Source organism: Conger conger, chromosome 9, assembly GCF_963514075.1.
Source record: "Conger conger chromosome 9, fConCon1.1, whole genome shotgun sequence".
NCBI lineage: Eukaryota > Metazoa > Chordata > Actinopteri > Anguilliformes > Congridae > Conger > Conger conger.
Window position 1 is genome coordinate 13,272,645 of NC_083768.1, and position 25,958 is coordinate 13,298,602.

The 25,958-nt window shown below is 43.1% G+C and overlaps 1 protein-coding gene across 1 annotated transcript in view; it reads right to left on the minus strand.

Moving 5' to 3' along the window:
- Nucleotides 1-8,944: 8,944 nt before the first annotated feature.
- LOC133137548 (POU domain, class 6, transcription factor 2-like) overlaps nt 8,945-25,958 on the minus strand; it is a 49,123-nt gene continuing 32,109 nt past the window's right edge. Inside the window, exons 7-11 of the mRNA XM_061255880.1 lie at nt 18,954-19,085; nt 14,928-15,137; nt 13,299-13,458; nt 11,851-12,019; nt 8,945-9,461 (exon numbers count right to left, since the gene is read on the minus strand). Coding sequence (XP_061111864.1) covers nt 8,945-9,461; nt 11,851-12,019; nt 13,299-13,458; nt 14,928-15,137; nt 18,954-19,085 — 1,188 coding nt within the window. The remainder of the gene's footprint in view (nt 9,462-11,850; nt 12,020-13,298; nt 13,459-14,927; nt 15,138-18,953; nt 19,086-25,958) is intronic.

The window sequence follows — 25,958 nt, forward strand, 5'->3', positions numbered from 1 at the left end:
AGTTCTGCAGACAGAAACACCTTGTTAATGAGAGACGTCAGAGGAGAATGGCCAGACTGGTCAAAGGTGACAGTAATGTAAATAACCTAATAAAGTGCTTGTGTGTGTATATTTACAATTATTAAGGTACAATTGGTAATTTCAGACTTCTAATGGTCAAAAGAGGAATAGCAGCAACAAATACCTTCAAGCCACAACACTGTTTATCCCTCCCCCTTCTGTGTAAACGCGCTTACGTTGAAACCCCATTGGCTGTGGTAATTAGAACCAATTTTCAAGCAATGAGCTTGAATGATTGTACAGTTAGACAATGTTTTGGTACAGTGTCGGGCTGAATTTAAGGATTATAAACACAGGCAGAGGGTGAATCAACATGTCAGTGAGCCTTTTTCAATGATCAGGAAGGATTTACAATCGTCTTGTAACAATGTTTTAACACAAAAATCTGACCTGCTGTACCTTTAAGTACATTTAGCCCAGATAGCATATTTTCTTTCTACTGAAAACATTGTTTTACTGTATTTAGCCGCCTATTATATTGCTCTAAAACTATCATTCAGGACAGTTGGTCACATCACGCATGTTTTAAAAGAGCTGACCTGATTAAGTCCTATCCTACTACATTACATTTACATTTTAGTCATTATTTGGTAGACAATTTTAATCCAAAGCGATTTAAAAGTGCATAGGTTCTTCCACAAGTTAAAGCATCACGTCCATCAGGAGGGGAGGGGATCAGGAGGGAGGACTAAGGTATAGTTTGAAAAAGTGTGTTTTTAGTTTGCGTCGAAATAGGGGGAGGGATTCTGCTGTCCTGACAGTGGTAGGCAAGTCATAAGGCGACCAGAGCTGGCAGACCGGAGTGGTCTAGCTGGGGAGTAGGGAGTGATTAAGGATTGTTTATAAGGTGGGGCAGACCCCTTAGCAGCCTCAAATGCCAACACTAGGGCCTTGAATCGGATGCGTGAGGCAATAGGAAGCCAGTGGAGGCCAATGAGGAGTGGGGTGACATGAGCCAACCGACTAACCATTTTCTTTGAAATTGTGACTGAACACAAAGATAACACTAGATGGCAGCAAAATGTCATTTCTGACAACCCATAAACTAAAAGAAATCCATGATCACATTTAAAGGTGAGCTCCTCTAAATACATTGTTTATTGTTTCGAAAAGAAGCCCCAAGGAATACTGTGTGTGTCTATAGCTGTTCAGTGTGATTCTCTTCTCTTGTCTTCTCCAGTGTGTTTTCCAGTGGACTGTAGAATATTTTTAATGCACATAACTTGTGTCTATATGGAAAATGTTCTTCCTATTATTTGGCCCTTTGTTTATATTATCACAACATTGTAATCACAATTTTTAAGATGTCCTAAAAAGGTAGTTTTAAAAAGCAAGTTTGGCTTTCCTATTTTTTTGTCTGTTTTTGTTACAATTGCAGTACTGGTGTGTGGGCAGAATAAAAGGTACAAGTAAATAACTAAGCTTGCTCATGGACATAAAGGATCTTTGAAATAAATCAGAACAGTTACACAACAGTAATCTTTGGTCTTGTGCTGACCCTCCCTCAAAATGAGCTTTTAGCGCACCACTACATGACACTAATTGCATCTAACATTTTTAAATGTGGTACTACACACACACACACACACACACATACAGAGTAGGCATTACTAGTTTGGTTTATTTCTAACCTACAGCCTTTGCTTGCAGCTTTGCTCTGAGCTTTCTTTCCGCTGCTGAAACTACCAGTACATTTTATCTGGCAGTGATCTGCAGATGTGCAAATGTATAATCACTTAATTTATATGAAAGCGGGTGCACAGAATCATGTGACCTGCCATGTCTACTGGTGTCAGTTGAGACTTTAATGGTGTTGTATTTTTGGCGGGGATCAGGGCTAAAAATGCCAGATATTCTTTATGCCACTTTATGCCCCCCCCCCCCCCCCCCCCCACACACACACACACACTGAGCAGACACATTAAGTTGATGGGCTGATCACTTGAAATGTCTGTTCTCTACTTGTGACAGAGTGTCTGTAATGGCATGTTATTGTACAGAGAATTCACCCAGGAACCAGAAGAGATTTTCAGAGCAATCTTCCATCAGGTATTGATTCTCCTGTGCCCTCAAAGCCTGCACCCACTAATGCAACCTGACAGAGAGGTGTACAGTGGCCAAGGAGCACACACAAAGCTTATTGAAGGAACTCTTCCTCTCCTGTTCTTTTTTCTATTTTCGGTCCTGTTAAAATGTGAAAGAATAATAAAATCTTCAGGCAGCAAACAGACTTGCACCCATGCATGCAACTACTTTAGATGGTGAAATGATGAAGAAAAGATTATGGAGGTTTCAAAGCTGTCTAAGGTATGCTGATAAGCTCAGTAAATGTGAAGTTATGATTGTGTAAAAACTGCCACTCCCTTGTAGGAACTACAACTCCCACAATCCCACAGGACAATTCCGCGACGTCCACCCCGCATGACATCTAGCTTGGTTCAGCCAATCTCGTAATGGCGGGAGCAATAAACTTTCTCGTATAAGAGCGAGACATGTTCTCGGGATCTCTCTCTTCTCTTCCCTTTCTTCATTCCCTTCCTCGACGCACCCTTTTTGGCTATTCACTTCAGCTCATCTGCTCCGAGACTCGGACAGAGGCTGAATGCTGCACAGCGCACTACCAGGCCTACGGACACACCTAGTTACCTCGCGGTAACTTCGTGGCCTATAGCGAGTGGAAACTGGTGTACGCGGAACGGTAACCGCGTACATCAGTTTACCCCTGCAAAGCTCACCAAGGAACAACATCAACGAACTTTTCCATCCGGAAAAAGGACCAGCGAACATCCTTCCAGCAACCGAGCGGACCAGACAGCAACGCGCGGCTAAGACGGAACGCCCCAGCTTTGCGCACCTCTCCAGGACACGCATTCACAGCACCATCGCGGCTCCTATAAGGACAGCAAGTCTTTTGGATCCAATGCGTATGGACTCAGTAAGAGAACAAACATTCAGGCATAGCCAGGGTTTAGTTTTAACTGACTGATATTGTGAATCTGTGTTCTATATTTGCCGTCTTACCGTTTTAATGTATTTTTGTTAGCTATATATATATATATATATATATATATATATATATATATATATATATAGACTACTTGCGTAGTTTTACTCTAATTACATAAGCGAACGACGGCGAATCAATTCATTGATTCGCCGTCGTTCGCTTATGTAATTAGAGTAAAACTACGCAAGTAGTCTCTTCTCCCAGCTAACTCTATCACTAACACGCCCAATTTACCTTTCCTTTGCGCGCACACACACACACACCCTACTAACTTCCCGTTAGTTTATCTGTTCTGTGTTTGTACGTTTATTTAATAAATATATTTTATTAAACCCGGTGTCTGTTTTGGCGTCACATAGACATGAGCCGAGTTAAAGCAGTCTTTCGAAGAACTTCCAACCTTCAGGTTATCGGTATGTTTAATCATTAATATTAGTTGTTTTAATTATTAATTAAAATACAAAATTTGTGGTTAGATATTTCTGAAAAGCCTCATAAAATGCATAAATGGTCAAGAGGTTCAGCTGTTTTTCAGACCAAATGTTAGAATAGGGAAGAAATGTGATCTAAGTGACTGACTGGAATTAATGTTGGTGGCAGACAGGGTGGTTTGAGTATCTCAGAAATTGCTGATCTCCTGGGTTTTCCATGCACAACAGTCTCTAGAGTTTGTAGAAAATGGTGTGAAAAACAAAAAAACATCCAGTGAGCAGCAGTTATGTAAATGCATTGTTAAATGCATTGTTAATAAGAGCAGACAGGAGAAGGGCCAGACTGGTCAAAGCTGACAGGAAGGTGACAGTAAGGCAAATAATAGCATCTCTGAACACACAACACATGAAAAGTGGATAGACCAAGACCAATAAGTACAAAAATAAGTCTAATGAATACCTAATAAAGTGCAAGTGTATAACAGTGCTGTATAAGATGAACTGTGTACATAAACAATATGAAAATAATTTACTGTGATAACGGCCAAAATGGTACATACTGTAGTATAATTGAAATGCATTTGCCTTTTCACAAATGCATTTCAATTATATGTGACCGTATATGTGAGTTTAAATAAGGAAATGTAGTAATATAATATGGTTAGGACTGGAAAAAAAAAAAAAAAGTTTCTAACAGCCCAACAAACCGTCCTTAAACATGGAACTTGCAACTGAAATAAATGTATTTTGTAGTTCTCGTGAGTGTATAGGATGAATGGATTTTCTTAAACCTCTTTCTACTCGATATCGCAATACCAAATTATATGACAGCCTCATTGATCAAAAGCAAAAACATGGAACTCTGACCACCTTTTCCAATCTCACAGAAAACTACTTCCTCCTCACAAAGTGAAAATAGGACATATTACATTCTGCAACCAGGCGAGAACCAAAACATAATTAGAGAAAGAATAGTGTCATATGAAGCCTCTCTGGAAATATTGGCATGTATCCTCTAATGCAGAGGTGGGCAAAGAGGGCCACCAATTTCTGGCCTTACTTACATAATTAACCTTTTATGCTATCTGACATTTTAGCTACAGTACATTTCTTGATGAATGACAGCTGAAGACTGCTCTTGTGTCCCCTGTTTTACTGTGATCTAATCTTTGAGTGAACCAGTGCATGTAGCCAATTAGTTCATTTAGACAGGGTAATTGGTGGAAGCAAAAACCTGCATACACACCGGCCCTCCAGGACCGCAATTGTCCACCTGTGCTCTTATGTATGGAGCCATTATGTATAACCAATGAAAAGTATATAACCTTGTTTCTCATGATGTATTCTGCTGACTGTCCACCTGATGTTGTAGGGGAAAATTCACAGAACAAAAGATCTCCCTCCTAAAAGCATGATAAACAATCACAAGTCAAAATCAGACTCAACCTTGATGAGCCTCCAAAAACTCCAAAACTCTCGATGGTGCATGCTAAAAGTGTATCAATATATCCGTTTTAAAGTATGATAGAATTACACAGGGACTCATGTAAACGGAGTTTAATAAAGCAGCCAGCTGGCGTGGGGAGGCGTCTCCAACTGTGTAGACGGTCAAGGACAGGGGGCAGAGCGAGATATGCCGGTACAGCTGGTTTCTCCGGGACTCTCGATGATTTATGCCAGAAGTGTATCTACATGCAAGTGACTTATAATCAATATATCACGTACGCTGCTTGTTATCAAATCAAATGAACCTAGAACATTAATTATAGCTGAGCTTATGAAAACGCAAGAAACCACAGTGAAAACTGTTGAAATGAGAGCAAAGAATGCAACTTACATTTACTCACTTAGAAGAGAATATTAATCAAATGTTTAGTATGTCTGTATATTTTCAATGATTACTGCTCATAAGATACAGAGTGACGTGTATGGATGACGTGTGTGTTAGAGGGGGGGCATCCAGAACTTTATGAGGTCTTGTAGTTTTCCACTCTGCCAAGAGCAGGTGCGGGGTGAAGTGAGGACGGGGGGCGTCCTGAACTTTGTTAGTAGTTGGCAGAGCGCCCTGAACTTTGTACAGAGCTGGCAGAGCATAAGGACCTTTGGCGATTAGCCACAATGACGTTGTGGGAGGAGCTTTTTGAGGAGTTAAGAACAGTGTGGGTGATTTGCCACAATGAGGTTTGAGGAGGAGTTGTAGGAGGAGTAACTGTGTATAAAATGGGTGTATAAATGACAGTCGAGGTCCATGTTTTTGCAAAACTGGTCCGGCTTTATGCACTTGTGCTAAATAAAGTCTGATTTTCCTGAAGAGCTTGCTGCCGTGGTGTCTTTTCCCTCGTGAAGATGTTTTTCGACAAATTGGAGATTTGAACGTTTCCTAGACACGACAATGTCTCTATATGCCACTGTATTTATATAGATAAATAGATTAATTTAAGATCTCCACCATTTAAATAGCTAGTGGATTCATAACAAATGATAATAAACTTGAGAATGGACACATCCTCTAGACATCAAGGAGCTACATTGAGCAAAAGAGTAGGCTGGCCTTAAGGAACCAGTTTATCAGACATTTTCAGGCAACACATGAAATATAAATGTCAAGCCCACTCAATGTTTTTAGCATTAAATATCCCAAAATATTTAAAGATGTTTATGATCACAAATGTACTGTATTTAAAATGCAAAGCTGTGGGAAAATGTCTTTGTTCTAGTGTACAGGATCACGACCGTTAGAATTTATTCTTAGCACAATCTGAATATGGTAAGCTTATTCATACAGCGGTGTACTGTTTCAATTTCCAACTTCCTTCCATTCGGCCTGTTTGATTACTGAAACGTACAAGCAAAGTACAGGTCAGCCTGTAGCCTGCTGGCTAAGGTACATGACTGGGGCCCCGGAAGGTTGGTAGTTCAAGCCCTGGTGTAGCCACGATAAGACCCACACAGCTGGTGGGCCCTTGAGCAAAGCTCTGAACCCTGCATTACGCAGCGGACAGTCCTCCCTGTAGCAGTCTAGTCAACTCTAACTTGCCTTGGATAAGAAAAGCGGCAGCTGAATAACACATTTTTAAATGTTAATTATATCTGTATGTGATGCAATTAACTCAAATGATGCACTTGACGTATCTTATCTTGAAAGTTTTATTCATCGATGCCAGCGAATGACAAGACAATCAACTGTGAATGGCGAAAGCTTAACAGGGAGGTGGAACAGGAACTGAAATGTTGTTATTGCTATTGTTGAAATCAAACAGCCATTGTAGTTGCAATACCCTCACAACTCAGAATGCATGCTCAACAATAGTGGATTTGGAGGCAGAAATCACCAGCTGCATTTCACAAACAAAAGAGTTTTGACAAGTCAACAGGTTCTTCCTAATCTTAGTAAATTGAATCACTGTAATTAGAACAATTTAAATGACAGTTCAGATTGCAGATGAAATCGTTGTCTTGATTGGCACTGTCCGTGTGGGTTGTGGGAAAACGCTGTGAAAAACAGATGATGCGTAAACAGTGACTCACCAATTTGATTGCAGGAAGTCAGTGTTTCCAAGGAAACTGTAGCTCCACCCATCAAGGGTCAATCCCCCATAACTACCAAATACAATATCACAACAGTATAAACACATGGATTTTATATTATATTCTCTCATACCAGACCAGGGGCCTGTATCACAAAGCAGGATTATGCAGTTTCCTGGATAACTGCACTGAGTCCTCCCAAATCTGGAACATGGACTGAAATAAAAAGCGCTGTTCCGAGGTTTACTCAGTGCAGTTATCCAGGTAACTCAGTAATTCTGCTTTGTGACACAGGCCCCTGCTTGAAATGATTTGTTGCTTTGGCTTGTCTTTTCAAGTTTCACAGTTTTCTCCTTCCAGTGTCCAGTGTCTGTCTGGTGCTCATTGAAACAGTTTCATAAACATAAACTTTTTCAGTATTAAACAAACTCTTACATTCTCCCTATTCAATGGACTCAATATACTCTGTTAGAATTGAATTAACACTGGACATTTTACTGTGCACAAACCAATTTCCACACTATAGCACTTCTAAAGGAAATGTAATTTGATCTGGTTGTATTTCTCACTGGCTAGTAGTCTATGGGCATCTGGTGCATTGTTGGAGAGAGCTAATATAGAATGGTTAATGTGACATAGGCCATACAGTTATGACGTGAACCTTTACCAGCTCAGTCACCCTGGAGGCCATTTTATCAAACTTAAAAAATGCACAACACAGCACTGAAATATGTTCACATGTATTTCTTTCTTATATGGTGACCTTGTCAGTCTTCATGTTGTATCAATATAGACACGTACAGTGCAGCTGAGTGCATTGTTAAAACAGTGAAATGAACATTTGGGATGTTACTGGCTTTGGGGGAAAGCTTCACAAGCCCTTGGACCCAAGAATGGGTTCTTTGGCTCAGAGTCAGTGACAACACAATGACATCTCCCCATACTACAGGGACAGACATCATTGTAGATTAGCCTTGCAGAAGTGCTTATGCCAAACTGGACTAGGCTCTTCATAACTACCCTTCTTTCCTCTCACACAAACAATTTTATCAAGAATAAAAAATACATGTTTTTCAGTTTTTCATGACAGCTGAAAAGCAGCTTAGTGACAACAACAGAAACTCTTAAACTTATTCATCATTTGATTTATAACGTTGACTAAATGTTGTTCAATAAAGGAAACAGTGCCTTAAATGCCCTGTTTCTTAGAACTTTCTTATAATGGGCATTTCTGTTTTGGCTCTTTGGAAGGGTGAACTGCACTTATATAAAAAATAAAATTCAAAAGTCATAACAAGTCATAAGCAAGACAAACACGTCACACAAGTGAGACAAAACTGAACTGCAGGAGCAGCCCCACAACCGTACAGCTTTATGCAATGTCAATATAAATGTAAAAAATTCATTGTATATTTACTGTACAAAAACAGTGTCCTTGCCAAGGATCAGATGCACAAACTCAAGTCTTTGGTCAGACTATTTTGGTTTTTCCCCACTCCTAAATGTCCGTTTGATTGTGTTAGTGAAAGCAAGGGAACAATAATGATCATTCCCCTGCTCCCGTTCTTTCAGCAGATATGTACAGTAACTACCTTTAAAACCGATTCCATTATCGACAAGTTTATGGACATTTTTACACTTTGACAGCTTTTTATTTATACATATTTTTAATTATTTGATATTTGGTTTCCATTTTTCAGTATATTTGGTTTCTAGCCAGCTTTCTCAGCTGACTGGGTGGAATAATTGCATTTACACCAAGTGAATATTTCAGTTTGTCGCTCTTGTTGCTGGTATGAATGATCGTCGAATTCATCCAGTGGTGAACCCACACTTGACGTTGAGGGCTCGACTTGTTGGAATCAATCAGAGAAATCTTTTTTTCTGTGTTCGATTTAAGAAACAAAGGAATAGCATTTTAAGAGTGTTCATCCAGCGGTTCCAGGAGGGCGTCCGTCAGGGAGTCCATCGGAGCGGCCGGGTCTAGCTCGGCCGGTTTCAAACGCTTTATTGTGTTTTTCAGCGCCTGCCTCTTGTTGCAGAACCAGACGCGGACCACTTCGCGGTCGTAGTTGAGCTTCTCGGCGATCTCCGTCATCTCCTGCCCCGAGGGGTGCGTGTTCCTCTCAAAGTGGGCGTTGAGAATCTCCAGCGCCTGCGGCGTGAAGGAGGTCCGCCTCTTGCGCTTTTTGGAGGGCTCGTGGGCGATAAAGTCGGACAGGTTCTGCATCCCCGAACGGTGGCGGGCCTCAGCCTCTGCCATCCAGCGCTCCAGAACGGGCTTAATCTTCTGGGCGCTTTTTGGCGTGATGTCCAGCTTCTCGAACCTGGCGGGGTATAAAAGGCCAGGGTTCAGTTTGGCAGTCAGACCGCTAGCTAAACCGCTCTCCTGGGCTTCCTGCGGTAGGAGGAAGTGGCCTCTCAGGATGGTGTGTCTGGGGGAAGATCGAGAAAAGAAAGAGTCTTACTCGGGAGTCCCTCTCTACGAGGAGGGGGAGGTCTTCTCAGGAGGCTGCCGACAGGATGTGGAGCCATTGCCATGGTGACAGTGGGCTCTCAGATTGTGAACACTTGGGTTTGAATGAGATGTTACTGGCTCTATGGGGTACCGTGTTGTTACATGAGAATTCCTCCTGCATATGTGGCAGCTGCTCCTTAGGAGACCCCCCTCTGATATTTCATAAGGACAGTGGAGCCAGGACTCTGACTACAGGAAGTTTATCACAAATTAACACAGTTCACAATATCTCCAGAATTCTGTAATGGAACCAAAATGTTACTCAAAACCAATCCTCGCAAAGCATTTTGTCTCGTACTTTCTGTGTTAAATTCAGCTGCTAGGTGTTTGACTAGTCCAAGCGTTCGCTGCAAAACTGCACATCTCCACAGAGGTGGAAAATCCAGGTTCAGAAAGTAAAGTCTAATTAGTGAGTTCATGGGTGGAAGATACACACGGCAGGACCTCTGACCCCTGGACTTTCCACCTCACAGAGCATCTCAGAGCGCCATGGAGGGAAGATTAGTGTTGAACTGCGTGGTTGTGGCAGGTAGCAGGGCTCCAGCGTGGCCTTTGAAGTGCCATGAGCCTGTGGCGGCCATGCAAGCGGTCTTATCGCTGCTGATTAACACACGCCCCGCCACAGGGGGCGCTGCTGAGCCCAGAGCTCCTTCTGTTCGGTTCGGACAAGCGTACAGCCTTTGCCACTCGGGGAGGTCCCCCACGCGGGGGGTGGGGGTGTTTGAAGGGGCTTGTGAGCCAGGTACAGAGCTGAAGGCAGCTACAGTCTGCGGCTACCCTAGAACTCTAACAAGAGTCAACAAACGTAGCGTGGTCATTATTCCAGCAACGGGGCTTGCTAGACCAAACAAGAGAGGAAGTCTGGGGTAAGATCAGGCTTCCTCCTGTGCCACCGCTGGGGTTCTTACAGGTAGGAATGCAACACGGGTCACTAGATCAGAGCAGGCTCCTGAGGCCATTGCTACTTCAGTTATAAGCCCTCTCACAGAGATGGTCTAACAGGGGTAACCATGTCTCTCTGTGTAGCTCTAGAGCTAATGGCTTTGAGCACAGCATTAGCAAGACCATACACCATACATTGAATTACAAATGTTTTCTGGTTTAGCATTATACCAGGTATGGTGGGACTGATAGTCACAGAAATCTTAGTTTAATAGGTAAATATATGACGCTATTTAATTGAATTCTCTGTTATATACTGACTCTTTTTTAGCATAACATAGGCCTCAGTTTTCTGAAGTTGTTATAAATTCAGAAGTGATAAGGTCATTTAGACTGATATTCAAAGTTTGAGATAAATATGGGACAGATATATTGTAAATGTAAATGCTATCTTGTTAAGGTCAATTATTCTTGCAGCTTTTAGTACTGTTCTGTAATCATGTAATACACACACATTTCAGCATTTGATTCATGTCATAGTCATCATATCTCCAACATAGTTCTGTATTGTAAATATTGCATGGTATTTAGAAAAAACAAACCAAAAAAACACGAAAACATAAATGCTGACATTCTAAGCCTGAATATTTAATAGCATATATTACCGCCCATCAATGTTTTAGCCATTATATTGTAATATCATTATTTAAAGGCTACCCTTGTCTGCATTCAGTAAACTGTAAGAGGATTTAATAATTACCAAATGACATAAGTGCATGAATGCTATATATTGTAATATTATACTCACTGTAATATTACACATGCTATAGGTAAGTGGCTATGCGGATATGATCATATTCACAGCACTAAACTGCCACTAGTAATGTATGTCTATGAAAACATATTCCTGTAATAAGTTCAGTATCTATTTGCCACATATATAATATTGTAAAGATTAGATTATTTTGTGTTATCTAAAGACTAAAGACAAGCTAAGAGGCCAATGTAGTTTGCTACAGTGATGTATAACAGAATAGGCAGCAGATAAAAGGATTTACTGGTTTAAAGAAATAATAAAAATGAGGGAAAAAAAGTAGTCAGAAAACTAAGAAATAAGGGTGTCTCGGTGGCGCAGCCTGTAGAGCACTGACCGCATGCTCATTGCGAGCCGCGACGTCAGCGGTTCGAATTCGACCATCTGACATTTGTCGCATGTCTTCCCCTCTCTCTCGCTCCCATTCTTCCTGTCTCTCTATACTGTATACTGTCCAATAAAGCTGAAAAAGGCCTAAAAAAAAATATATATAAAAAAAAAAGAAAACTAAGAAATAAGCAACAATAATATCATTAAAAAACACAAAGCCAAACGGCTACACTCCTCCACGATCAGAGCTGTGGCCGGGGCTGCAGTTACACCGCCGTACCTGCAGATGGCAGACTGGCTGTAGGCAGGGCCCTCGGCCGCACTGAGGGCCTGGCCCACCTGAGTCTGCGTCAGCCCCAGGGACAGGCGGCGGATCTTGAAGGCTTTGGCGAACTCGCGGATCTCCTCCAGGTTGACCCCCTCCAGCTCTCCGGCGCCCCCCGGGGGATCTGAGGAGCACAGGCAGGCTCCAGTCACCTCCTCTCTTACATTGGGAGATGACGCGGGATAACTGCGCTGATGGGGCACGCTTGACTTCGCATTACAGAGGCCAGTGTGACGGATACACCAAGCTATCCGCAAGCACCGCACAGTGAAATATTCAGTGGTAGATTCACTGTGGATTATACTGTGATTGCATGCACACATCTTCAACAAAAATCTTACAATAATGTTTTTATTTTACATGTCACAGCATATTAAAGTTAAATCTTGATTGCTAAAACCTGGGTGGCATGATACAGAGTGATTTGTATAAAGCCATGGTTTTAGAATAATTGACTATATCGTGACAATATACAGTAGCTTCAGAAAGTATTCAGACCCCTTTACTTTTTGCACACTTTATTGTGTTGTAGATTTATGGGTTTGCATTTTTGCCCATCACTCTATACTCAATAACCCAAAATGACAAAGCTACTACATGTTTTTAGAAATCTTTGCGAATTTATTAAAAATCAAAAACTGAAATCTCTCATTTACATAAGTATTCAGACCCTTTGCTGTGGCACTCAAAATTGTGCTAAGGTGCACCTAAGTGCTTTAATTATCCTTGTCAAGAACTTGATTGGAGTCCACCTGTGGCAAATTGAATTGATTGGACGTAGCTTAGAAAGGCATACACCTGTGTACTTACATAAGGTCACACAAATCACACTGCAAAGGACAGTGTGAGGACAAAAACCAAACCATGAAGTCCACAGATGCACAGATGTTTGCAATGCATAGATCAGGGCAACGGTATAAAACCACTTTGCTGCTTCTCAGAGGCAGGGACAGGTACAATAATGTCTGCAAAAAGTGAAGGGGTCTGAATACTTTTTGGAGCCACTGTATATTTGCATTTTTAACCACTTCATTCTCTAAAATAACTTTTTTCTATAGTTCCTTGTCATAAAATCATAACAAATATGGGTAGATTTACCTAGTTGTTTCTCCTTTGGAAATAGCTTGCCTTTTAAAAAATAAATTATGAAACATTTTCTTAATGTTGTTAAAATTTTAATCATATTTCCTGATATTTATCCGATTTAACCCAAAGAAATGTATGAGCTTGTATAAGTAAGTCCAATACAAACTGAATTCAAGAAAGAAAGAAAGAGGCAGTATCAAGCAATAGTTCTCACAATGTTACTGAAATGTTCTGCCAATGTTATATGATTGCCACTACATGGCAGCAACATTGTGGGAATGTTTTGTGTTAGCTAAGTAGTTACCACGGTTACTCACTGTTGACCAGCTGCCCCACACTGAGGGCTGTGGAGGAGGGGGAGCTGGAGGCGGAGGAGGTCTGGTGAACAGGACTCTGGGAAACGGAGTTCTGCCCATGTGGCCGGTGATGGAGGCTGGCGGCCATGGGGCCTACCTGTCCTGGTGGGACCTGAGGCAACTGGGAACAGCAGAGACCATATTTCTCGTCAGTGCAATGCACTGCAATGACATGCTGGTGTTATACATGTGCAGTAGAGTTCAGGGCTGTGAACATAATGTATCAGGAACAGGATGTGACATCATCAGCCTGAATAATGGTGTCATTTATTCTATTAGCTGGGGTGGTGATGTGTCCTGCAGGTAGAGAAGGCTGAGGTTGAAGACCTGCAGCAGACCAGATCCTGCTCCACAGGCTTCACAGAGGATTGAGAAATATATCTATTGTGGCGCCAGGATGGGAATATTGAGGTGCTGTCCACCAGGTGGCAGCACTGGCCCTACAGACGGGTATGGCCACAGCTGTGATTGATTGTAATCAGCGTAGCTGTGGCCCATTACCTAATCACTGGGCTACGTTGCAGACCTGGTTTCCAGGTCTTGTCATGGAGTGGTGGGAGTCTTTTTGCTTCATTACTTTACTGTTGTAAGATATTTATTTAGGTCTCAGATTTTGCTGGATTTCCAACTTCTAGTAAGCCTATGGCCAAAAACAAGTTCTTGCCAAATTGACATTTGGAATGTAAATTAAACATTTTAATTGACGTCATGATGCAATTCGGTAGCAATAAAATAGCAGTGTTACTCTTGCAGACTGTAACACTGGGCTGTCTTTACTAATTCCGTAATTGTATTAACCACAATTGTTTTAAATTTGATGCCCAATTTTTTGATTTTGAATACCTTTCATCTGTGTTGTCTCATGGAGTGGAGTGCATTTGTATTATTTTCTCTGAAACTCTGTTTGGTGTGCTGCAGCAGTTTTAATCAGGTGTCTCTTGAAACCCTACTCTGATAAAATCTTATGCTACAGAGGGTTTCTTCAGCTGTTTTTCACAGGCTCAATCCAGCCTTGCCACTTCTCATTTGTCTTCAGTCTCCATCGTTTTGCATGACATTGCCCCTGACAGACAGTTATTTAATGTGATGTAATGTGATGTAATGTGATGTAATGGGGGGTCGGGAGTGGTGTGGGGGCTGCGGTGGATTACTCACATTTCCCAGGATTCCTCTGAGCAGCCCAGGATGCTCTACTGTGTTTTCTGTATGTGCTTTTTTTAGGGAGAAAAACTCCATTCATATGGCATATTGTGTGTATTTCTGTGTCTGTGTGTGTGCATGTTTGTGTGTGTGTGCATGTGTCTTTGCATGTGTGTACGTGTGTGTGAGCATGTGTGTATGTGTATGTGTGTGTGTACATGTGTATGTGTGTGTATGTGTGTGTGTGTGTGTGAGCATGTGTGTATGTGTATGTGTGTGTGTACATGTGTATGTGTGTGTATGTGTATGTGCGTGTCTGTGCATGTGTGTGTCTGTGCATGTGTGTATGTGTGTGTGTATATGTGCATGTGTGTGTCTGTGCATGTGTGTATGTTTGTGCGTGTGTGTGTGTGCATGTGTGTGTATACGTGTGTAAATGAGCGTGTTTACCTGCTGTCCAGGCTTCACAGGGGAAAGTGTGATGCCCTGGGTGTTGATGACGGGCAGGATCTGGTTGCCGATGACGGTGGCGATGATCTGGCCCTGGGCGTTCGTCAGGAGCTGAGGTGTGATTGGCTGTACTGGCAGCCCTGATGCTCCGCCTCCTGCCTGGCTGCCGGCTCCTGCAGAGTTTGGCATCACTGGGATTGTTCCAATAATCTACGGCACAGGGTGGGAATGGTGACAGCACAGACACTGAGAGTGAACTGCCGTTCCACATGCAGTTTATGCTGCTAATTCAGATATTCTGAGTTGATAATAATTACTAATGCTACGAATGAAACAAAGGGACATGTCTTAGCATATTATTACAAAAAGATACAATGTGTGAACAGTGTTTTGTATGGGGGGGGGGGGAGAAATTAAATAGTTGAATAAGCAGCAATGATAATGGGCTTGCTGAAACGCTGATGTACCATTTGGACTAAAAACTATGCAAATATATAAAAACTATACATTTGACTATAAAAGATAAAGTATATAATAGATAATAACAAATGCAATTAAGTATGAACGAAAACTGGACCCAAGCCGGGCCTGAGCAGGTTTAACTGAATGAAGCAGTGACTTCAAAATGTCCGCCGCTGTCGTTTCCATCCCCTCACAGCTGCAGGAAGCGGGCCGTCATAAACAGGCCGTGTCTTAAAGGTCAGCTGTTAATGCTCGTGCTGTCTGTGTGCTGGTGCAGACCAGTGCTCCAGCCATCCATCCACAGGCCGGGGGGGCGGGGGGGTTCCTCTAATGCTCCCCCATTACTAATTCATAGCGCTGAGATCCCCTGGGCCACACTACCCCCCCCCCCCCCCCACACACACCCCCACACACACCGTCCCCATCACCAGACCTCTCCACACCACTGCTCTTCTCTGCAAGTTCAGATCAAAGACAGGGTCACAGAATGCCGTGTGTGAGTGTGTGTGTGTGTGTGTGTGTGAGTGTGTGTGTGTGTGTGTGTGTGTGTGTATGTGTGTGTGTGTGTGTGTGCGCTTTAGGAGCATGTAAGAATAAAACTATAATCCTCATTCCACTTGATTCAGCTGCATTGATGTTCCTGAGATTATAGGTTAAATATCCATAGACTGCTAGGTGTAATTCAATCTGCTCAAATAAAGCATAAAATAAAATGCATGACATTAATCTACCATAACTTTTTAAACCGTATGCTGTAATCTTCCTTTGGGATAATATCATATTTTCAACAGACACCTGACTAAAACTGCTCTGCAGCCCATCAGAACAGAGTTTGAGAGAAAATGATGAAAAATACACTGCAGTCCATGAGACAACACAGATGAATTATGGTTAATACAATTACCGAATTAGTAAAGGCAGCAAAGTGTTACTGTCTGCAAGTGGTTAGTGAGGTCCTACCCACAATTTGAAAACGTATTCATTATAGTAATTAATTACATTTTCAACTAATTGAACTGAATTCGGCTGAAGTAATTAAATCTACGCATATATGGAAACGCATGCAGTAAAATCTCTGCACATGAAATAAAAGCCATGAATCTTATTACAGCCACCAAAACATTTTCAACAGCTATTGTATTTCCGATGCTTCATTCAGGACTGCGCTGGAGTAACCGTGTGGCTTGTGCTGTCGGCCGCTTATTATTCCCTTAGATCTACAGGTGGGCGCCCAGTCCGTTGAATCATCATTGGCGGAGTTACTGTACCGTGTGTAGTGACTAACGAGGCTGTATCGCGACTATCATTTACATGCTGTAATTATGCCTGCGGTCTCGCTCCCTCCAGCTAATCTCAGCTGATCTCAGTGCAGCAACGGCCGCCCCTCCACACTGGCATTCTTTGTGACATAACCAGAAGGAAGGAGCGAACTGCAGGAAAAGCATCGGCTACTTCGTAATTCATCCCGGGCACGGCTCATTTGCTCCCGCTGCTTCACATTAAGCTGCGGATACGTATCGGTCCCGCTATCGCCACCGTGTACTCGTCTGCCGTTTAGCATCATTTCCTGCCTGACGCCTGCTTCACGGAAGGCACTGTTCTGCTGCATTATTCCCATCCATAGTGGAGACAGGAGAGGTTGTGATTCCGGTGAAATTCCGAAAATGCGCGTAATGACAGGTCACAGATTCTTATCTTGTTTTACGTTTTTCTGAATTTACAGCTGTTTTTTCCCCCCAGTGTTCCCCTCGTTTTTCTGTGGTTTGCCTGGGATTCTACCACCTAGGGATCCCATTTTTTCCTCATCTCTTTGGCAGAGGACCAGAACTCATTACAGTTTCACTGGGCTTTTTGCCTTGCCTGAAATGCCATCAGGCTTCTCCAACCTGGACAATTTCTGCCCCGTTATCCACGGTCTCCTCTCCTCACACAACTTTCTCACCCCATTTATTTTCTCTTTTTCTATTCTACATGAGGGACAGAAGGACACTTGTGCAAAGTGTTGTCATTCCTTCTGAGGAAGTTGTATGATGTACGGTGTTTACAACACAACAGTGTTAAGGGTTTTATGAATAAGTAATGTTTTGAAATTCTATTGTAGAGATAGTCTAGATGATGATATTGTAGAAATCTGTCTTATGTTCCAGGAAAGAGAGGTTCTCACTGATTAAATTAAATTAAATAAGCAGGCCTCTCATTCTGACTGAACGGCTTGGCATAAACATATCCTCAAGTGGGCTGGGATTAAGTCATTATGCTCAAAAGCTTCCCAGCACCAACACTAATATCCTTCATTGTGGGATTAATGAGAGGCAAATCCTGACAAAATGCCAAATGACCTCACTTAAGGAATTTACATTTGATCCAGAAAAGCAAAAGGTGCCCACCAATAAGAAAGATTGATCTCGAAACACCTTTGCCAGGTTTCTAAAAGTTCTGTATTTGTGGGAATAATAACAGAACGCAGCAGATGACATCAATGGGGGGAAAGGACACAACATATAATCAGGGCAAAGTCAATGGTCTGCTCATGAGGTGAAGGGGTAAATTGCTCTCAGCTGTCGTCAGAGCTGTGGGTAGGAATCACATTTGAAGACAGACGGTCATCTTTGGCCTTTGCGGCACTTAACAGATTTAAGAGCGTTTACGAGCGCTTCGGCCGGAAACTCAGGGCCAGGAGTCATAGTCACAAATCTCTCTGCACGAAGCCACGCTCTGGGCTTGTTTATGTGTGCTGTGTCCACTGCACCTCTGTGCTATAGGGCCTAGCTGTGCCAGAATTAAATATACAGTAGCTTAAAAAATCTGCGTATGTCTCAAGACAACACAACATAAGCTATCATTTAACCTGTTTAAATGTAATGGGCTTTGTTTCAATATGTCAAATAATGAAAGCAGCATCCATCTTCTTCTCTCTGGGAAACCAGTGTTGCTTCCCTGTATTAAGCTACCGAACGAGCGTTCCATCTCTGTTATGTGGGACATACAACAAGTGCTTTGTCCCTGTAATACGGCACAGAGACATTTCTTGGGCTCAGAACATTTCCGTGACCTGGTTATGTCAAATCATGTCACCCTATGAAAAGGAACCCTAAAAATACAGCGTCCGGTCAAATCTACCCGATTCCTCGTGATCAGGGCCGAGAGCTATCAGCAGCTATAGGGTACCGCCCCTCATTCACAGAGTCAAACACCAATCTGGCCACCTGCTCTAGATCAACAAGCCCATACCCTGCTCTGCTCATTCACAATATTCAAGAAGAAGATGAGTCTATGTTTCAGTAGAATTATATCATTTAAAATTTTTTTTAGGGAGGTCAGTTTTCCTGAAGATGGAAATACATTGTAAATGTGTGGCATTTATATAGCACCTTTATCCTTTATCTCATTCACCCCATTCATACACACACTCACACATCAATGGCGATTGGCTGCCATGCAAGGCGCCGACCAGCTCGTCAGGAGCATTTGGGGTGTCAGGCGTCTTGCTCAGGGACACTTCGACACGCCCAGGGCGGGATCGAACCCTCCGAATGCCAGACGTCTGCTCCCGATGCCACTCACCTGTCCTTGTGAGTTGGTGACCAGCTGGCCTCCTACACCCTGCAGGCCCGGCACGGTGCCGCCGAACGGCTGCCCTCCACCGAGGGAGCCCACGGCTGCTGCCGCTGCCGTCTGATTGGACAGAGAGTTCAGCTGGGGAAAAATGAGAACAGCCAGGTGAAACTGTGCCTCACTGTGACAAGCAATACTGCTCAGAGTAGCACGCTGCAGATTACTCGATATAACATAATGCACCAGTGAGCAAGATGTGTGTTCTGACTACATTGCAGTGGCAACAAAGGTCACGCCCATCACTGCAAAAGCCATGCCCACCAATATTGCTCCTTGTGCTAGTGGGGCAGAAATAATTTAAGTTTTCTTGGGTTTTTTTAACCAGGTAATATACATACGACCTCTGGAGGCATGACCTCACTGCACCTTTTGCCTTGGAGTTATCAAATTAAATCACATTATTTATAAAACACATTTAAAAACAACCAGAAGTTGACCAAAGTGCTGTACAAAAATGAAAGTAAAACACTTAATCATACAAAAAACAGAGACAACAAGGACATGACAACTTAGTCTCCAGAAGCCCGGAAAGAGAATCGCTTTGTTAATAAGAGTAAAAAACTTTTTGATCTTCTAAAAGATTTGAATGATATGTTCCAAACGTAATGTTCCATAAAAATGTATACAGCATTTTGTTAACCAATGATGTGCATTAATTGATACATTTAGCAATTAATTACTGATGATCCTGGGAAACATTCTTCCTATAACCTTCAAGAAAGGCCTAAAACACACTGCTTTATACACCACCTCCGCTGGGAACGTTGGATTTGTTAGACTGAATACCACTGAGTCACCAGTCATTTTTATGGCCATATTTTACAGCTCTTCCTTAAATCTAATGAAGAAAAAAAAACACCACAGAACAATCGATACCTGTTTCATTGACAGTGAAGGTTAACCACATTAGGAATGACACAGCCACTCTCTTTTGAAATCGTATTTCATGTTAGCGGCCTCAAATTGCCCAAGATGGATGCCGGGTGTCCTGGAAAGAACGGCAGCCGGCGTCTTCACTGGGTGAGCACAGAGACAGACACCTTTAGGCCAGCGGGGTGTTCATTCATCAGATCCCTCCTGTGTATACTGGGCCGTTACCCTTCTCTGAGATTAGCAGCTTGAGCAATGGAGACGCTCTCAATCATGACCTTAATGAAGTGCTGGCACCAAGGGTGTCATTTATTCCTGGGGTAGAGGGGGTCATCAAACAATATTATTACAAAACATAATCTGTAAATAAAAAGAACAGTTCAGAATGTCTCCCTCAAGAATGGTTGAGGTATGTGCATTAAAATGATTCAAATGTAGATGTAATATTATTTAAGTTGTCATCTGAACTTTATTCAATCAATCAATCCAACAATACACGGTTAATAAGTACACTATACCGTATAGTCTCACATCTTCTTTCTCTCAAAAGCCACTAAACATTGGAAAATGAAACCCTGATTAAGTGTTAGTCAGTTATTCACTCAAACCCCACAGCGGCAAGATTTCCAGACTTGTGACAGAAACAGCACTTGGAACTGGGTTTTCACTGCTTTCACTACTGACGTTGCGGGCCCACAGATGTACTGTACGTAGCTCTTCAAATAAAGTCCGAATAAAGCGGGCGCTCTCCTGAGCATGATGTCTGGCCCCCTCTTCATCCTCGCCCCATCGTAAAGACAATCTGGTCCGGGACGGCGCTAAACCCTTCCTAATGGAAACATGATACCCCTATAAGCGTGCCGGTGGATTTGAGAGGGGCTTATCTCCAGCAGCTATCGGCTGAGGAGAACCCGCATTCCTGCAGGAAACCGAGGCAGCGCCTGGACTGCCTGGGAGGCCTGCTGTTTCCTCCCGAATCGCTCTCTCCCGCGATCGCATTAAAAGATAAGTCGGCGGTTTCCGAGCCTCGCGGGATGGATTGCTCTCAGCCGAGGGGAGTTTTGATCGCTTGAAGAGTGATAAGATGAGTCTGGCCAGGGCCTGGGGCGGATCAGCTGCAGGCAGGCAGAGCACAGGTGCCCATGGATCGCCTGTTCGAGTGTTTACGGGACGTGCTGGCAGGGGCTAAATGTCTGATATGAGGGCAGAGGCAAGCCTGTTTAAAGTGGGCAGAAGTGATAGTGCATAGATGCCTAAACACTGGATCAGTTCATGGTGCTGCTTGAGTATTGCTCCAATGACTACTATCTGACTGGAAGCCCATTGGCTAACAGGGGCACGTGTAGGTATGTGGATTGCAAATACATTTTAAAAATTGTGTGCTTAGTTGTTTCTTCCACAGGGCAAAACTGTGGCCAAGATTTCTTCAGACAAGCTTAGATGTAGTACTCAAGCATCACCTTCTCCATTTCTCATTTTAAATTAAGTAAAGTAAATTATTGGTGATTAAACACTAAGTCTGTTTACTTGTCCAGTGTGGTGCCCTCAATGGTCACAGTGAACATATTTTCTTTGGTCCAATAATTATAGTGGCTTTTATAGCATAAAAAATTGCATGACCATTTTAATAATTATATTTGTACACAAAAGGTCTTTCAAGGTCAATATTTTGGGTATGGCCCAAGCTTTAGGTGTACTGACAGCAGGAAACAGTTTTGGCCACCCCACACATTCTCACTGTTTCTATCAAAAGATTCAGTCTCCTATTCTCCTTTGTGTTTATCAGGTCTTATAGCACATTAATATATGAATTCCCTCTCAAGGCTATGTTTTGAATCCTCAGTGTTTACCCACCCGGAGAGCTGAAATTGTGGGTTTAGACATCCAATTGTGAAAAATCCCCCATTTAAGGCATTTACCTTGCAAGCTGTTTACCGATAAAAAAAGAAAACAGATGCTCATGCCGGCATATAATTTTAAGGCTTGCTTATTTTCTTCCCCAAATATGAGAGGCGAGTGAGGGGGGAGCAGTCAATATGATGGTAGTCAAACACAGATAGAGGAGGTTAGGGGGGTGGGGAGGTTGGGGTGTTTTGTTTGGGGCGATATTCCTCATGATACCCTGGCAATTGCGTCTGAGCCCTTGGCTTTTTACAAACAGGACTGTGTCTGTCCCGCAAATCTTTTTCCACAATGGAGACTGAAATGCTGATGGCAGTTGACAACAGCCTAAATGCACACTACGGGGTGGGCAGGGGAGTGGCGTTTACCTGTAAACAGGTTATTTTCTAGCACAGCGATTTGCCACACTTTTGGTAAAGAGAACAGAAGAAGACCCCGCTTCCTGAGAGGTTGGGGGAGTGGGGGGGGGGGGGGGGGGGGTAAGATTTAAATCGATTGTGTGCGTTTTGTGAGATATTGTTACATTTTTGACCCTGCCCATAAACTGCTGAGATAATGTCTCCCTTTGCCTACGGTGAATCTGGGCGGAGACCGTGGACGGCGGTTGAATCATGGCACCTGACTTTAGCGCAGTGCGACTGCCATTCAGATTCTTCAGATTGCCGACATAAGTATACTTTAGCACAGACGCCTTACTGCGTGTGCAAAGAGCGTGGAGCAGAAGCATTTTCTCACAGAGGTCTTTAAGGTGATATTACTGAAAACCAGCTCTATAGCACTCTATAGCAGGACTCAGCACTCAACTCTGAACATATAGTGTGAATGTGAATGTTACATATTTATGCACAGTACCTGTAAGTATTTATACATGTGTGTATATTATACACACTCACAAAGACAGACACATACACACACACATAAGGCAATATTACAGAAACAACATTATATTAAAGTCCATGACAGCGAATTAAATAATCATGATCCAAAACTATGAAAATAGTCCACCCATGTGAATGATGGAATTGGTCACACTTCACAATAAGGTTTGTGAATTGGTCACACTTCACAATAAGGTTCGTGAATTGCCATTAACTAATGTAATTGTTAACGATGGACAAATACATTCAAGAACAGGGGCATGTTTTTAAACAGGCCTACGAGATGCACGCTACCCAGAAATAAACCACCTGTCATCGATGACCTTGAAGAGCCAGAGGTTACACTGGACACACATCTGTGATCTAAGTATAATGGAAGGCTTTCAGATTTTTTATCTGTGCCAGTGCATCTAGTCTAGTCCTTGCAATTGTGCCTGTCACGTAAGAGCAGACTAAAAGACCGCATTCCGTGCTGTGAATGTCTAAGACGGATGAAAACGGCTTTCCCGACAATAAACACATAACACGTGAAATACTAGCATAAAAACGCAGCTTGATCCTTCTAAGCAGCCACTTATCTCTAAACTGTTGCCTAAGCCAGGACAAATAGCCCAGAGGAGACAGTAATACAACAATAAGGCATTAATGGCACATTTAAGAGGGAAACCGTGTTGTGTGTTTGAGCAGAGACTCTGAGATGGAGGTGTAGCCCTCATCACCGCTCTGCTGTTTCCCACTTCTGCGGGAGAGTAATCAAGTGTGACATGAGAGTGCTCGTGTCCAGCCGCCAATCAAACGTCCCCCTCCGCCGTCTTCCCCCAACACGCACTGCTCGTGAACATCAAAACGGCATTAGAAACGAGCGCACACACCACTGGTCTGCCGACCCCTGGCCTGACCTAACTCCGCAAAGACGCTCGTCTCCAAAGGCTCCCTGTTTTAACACAGAAAGATTACGCGGCTCTTCTACTGTATTTTTAATTTATATTGTGCTGCTGTGCCCCGGGCAATATAAATATCATGCTCTTTGATTTCTAGTCGGGCCGTAATAGGGTCTAACCTGACACAAGAGGGTCTGTTGTAAAGCTTTGCATTTTGGAAAGAAGGCTGAGAAGAAAACTGCATAGAAGTGCTTTCAAATACTGATGGTAAAGAAGAAGAGCAGGGCTACTGTAAAGACAATGAGCGGCCCTGAGTAGAACTTAGAGCCAACATGGCAGAGGGACATAGAGCCAACATGGCCGACGCGTGCAGAAGACCGGAGAATGATGTCACTCACACATGTCAGAATACCTCCCACAGGAGCCACCGAGGCAGATACCGTGTCAAGGTCAAGGTCAGGGGCTCTTAATGGACACACAATGCACATTAGTGAAAGTGGAGAGAGGACACAGAGAAAAACGAAAGGAACGGCAGACCAAATATAGCAGCCAGGACAAAATGGCGGGAGAGCAGATAAAAGATGTATGACGATAACAATAAAGAGCACAGAAGCTGACTTAGTGCTAGAAACTTCTCAAAAAAAGCTGAATAAAATGAAAGATGTTGCCAAGGACGTCAAGAACCGTTGAAGGAATAATAGAAGGGCTAAGAAAATAAATAATTAAATGTGAATGTAAAAATAAAAGAGTGTTGGAACACCTGATGTTTGCAGTAAAGGCACCGCTTGCTCTGCTCTGCCTGATCTATGCTGCATGAACAGGCATACCTGATGGCAGTACAAACCTCCCCACTGGCTCCAGAGGCTAGCCACTGTACCTGCAGGTCAATTAACCCTTCAAGGTGTGAGGTCACAAATATGTGTTCAGAATGTTCTTTACTGAACACTCTGATGCTGATGTAACAATCACTACTGGTACTGAAAGAAATTGAGTTACGGAGCAGCGGGTTTTTGGAATGTCTTGTCAAGAGTCTATGTTCTAGAACAGCACTACTGAACTCAATATCCTGCGGCCCGCAGTGTCTGCAGGCATTTGCTTCAACCGTGCGCTACACCGACTTTTGTTTTAGTAATTAGTTTATCATCTGTACCAAGCAGGTTAAATAATTAGTGAAATTAGGGGGCATAGCGCATGGAAGGGGCAAATACCTGCAGACACAGGAGTTGTGTAGCATTGTTCTAGAACATGGACTCCTGAAAAGACATTCCAAAAACCCGCCCTTGAAAGGGTTAAGGTGAACACCGCCAGCCCTTCTCCTGCTACCAGTCAGCATGTACTGCGCTTGATCTCTCCCCGCCGCCCCTCGGCTGTCGTAACTCACTGGAGTGGCAAATTACTCTCCACACCTACGGTCACACCCCGGACACCGTGATTAATTTGGCTGCTAATTTCTGCTGCTTTTTATTTTAATCGCCGAGGCCGTTCTGCTGTGGCAGGTCTTTCAGATCTAATTAAGATAAATTTGTCGTATAAACTCACTTGTCGGCGTTCTCGCACTCAAATCCCCCGTCCTCCATTGGCCTGAGGAAACTCACAGCTCCCATCAATCAAACTCACCTACAAAACCCACCAGGCCCCTGCTCAGCAAACAGCTTATTAACACTATTAAGCATAAAAAATGAACAAGCTCCACACATATCACTCCCTGCACTCCTTCATTCAATCAACATCAACAACAGATTTTGGTCTCATTTGTCCACATGTTCTTTTTACAGAAACCAGAACAGCCATTCTTTGGTTCTTCATTGCAGTGTACATAATGTGTAGCAAGGCCAGTGCAGAAACTTGGACCAATCTTGGCAAAAAACAAGAAGCATCAGCCATGAAACCAATCGGAAGGCATTTTGCCTGGGAAAACCATGAAGAGGAAATAATACTTCCAGATGAATGATGTCGCGTGCGACACACATTTTCAGATGGACTCTGAGAGGTGTGGGTATGCGGACTAGAGGTATGCCCTCCCTACCCCGGGAGGCCATGGCTATCCCATGATTCAGTGCGTGAGGACCTCCGGGGACCGTTAAGCCAGACGCGGTTTTATTTCGTTTTGTTTTGTGGAGCCACGCTGGTCTTTCACAGGGTGGAGGTAAAGAGAGGAAGCGGGGAAACGAATAGATCACCTCATCCTGGCCATCGAGATATACCCTCCGCTACCCAATTAGACCCTGACACTGACGAATGTGGCCAGGGGGGCATCCTGGACAGTTTCCTTCAGATATGAGAGGGAGGGAGGGTGAGAGGGAGGGGAAGGAAGGAGAGAGGGGGCCACGAAAGATCATCATTAGAGTGACAGCCATTAGACCCACTGAGATGGAGAGATGGAGAGACGGACTGATGGTGAGGCAAAGAGGGCAACAAACAGA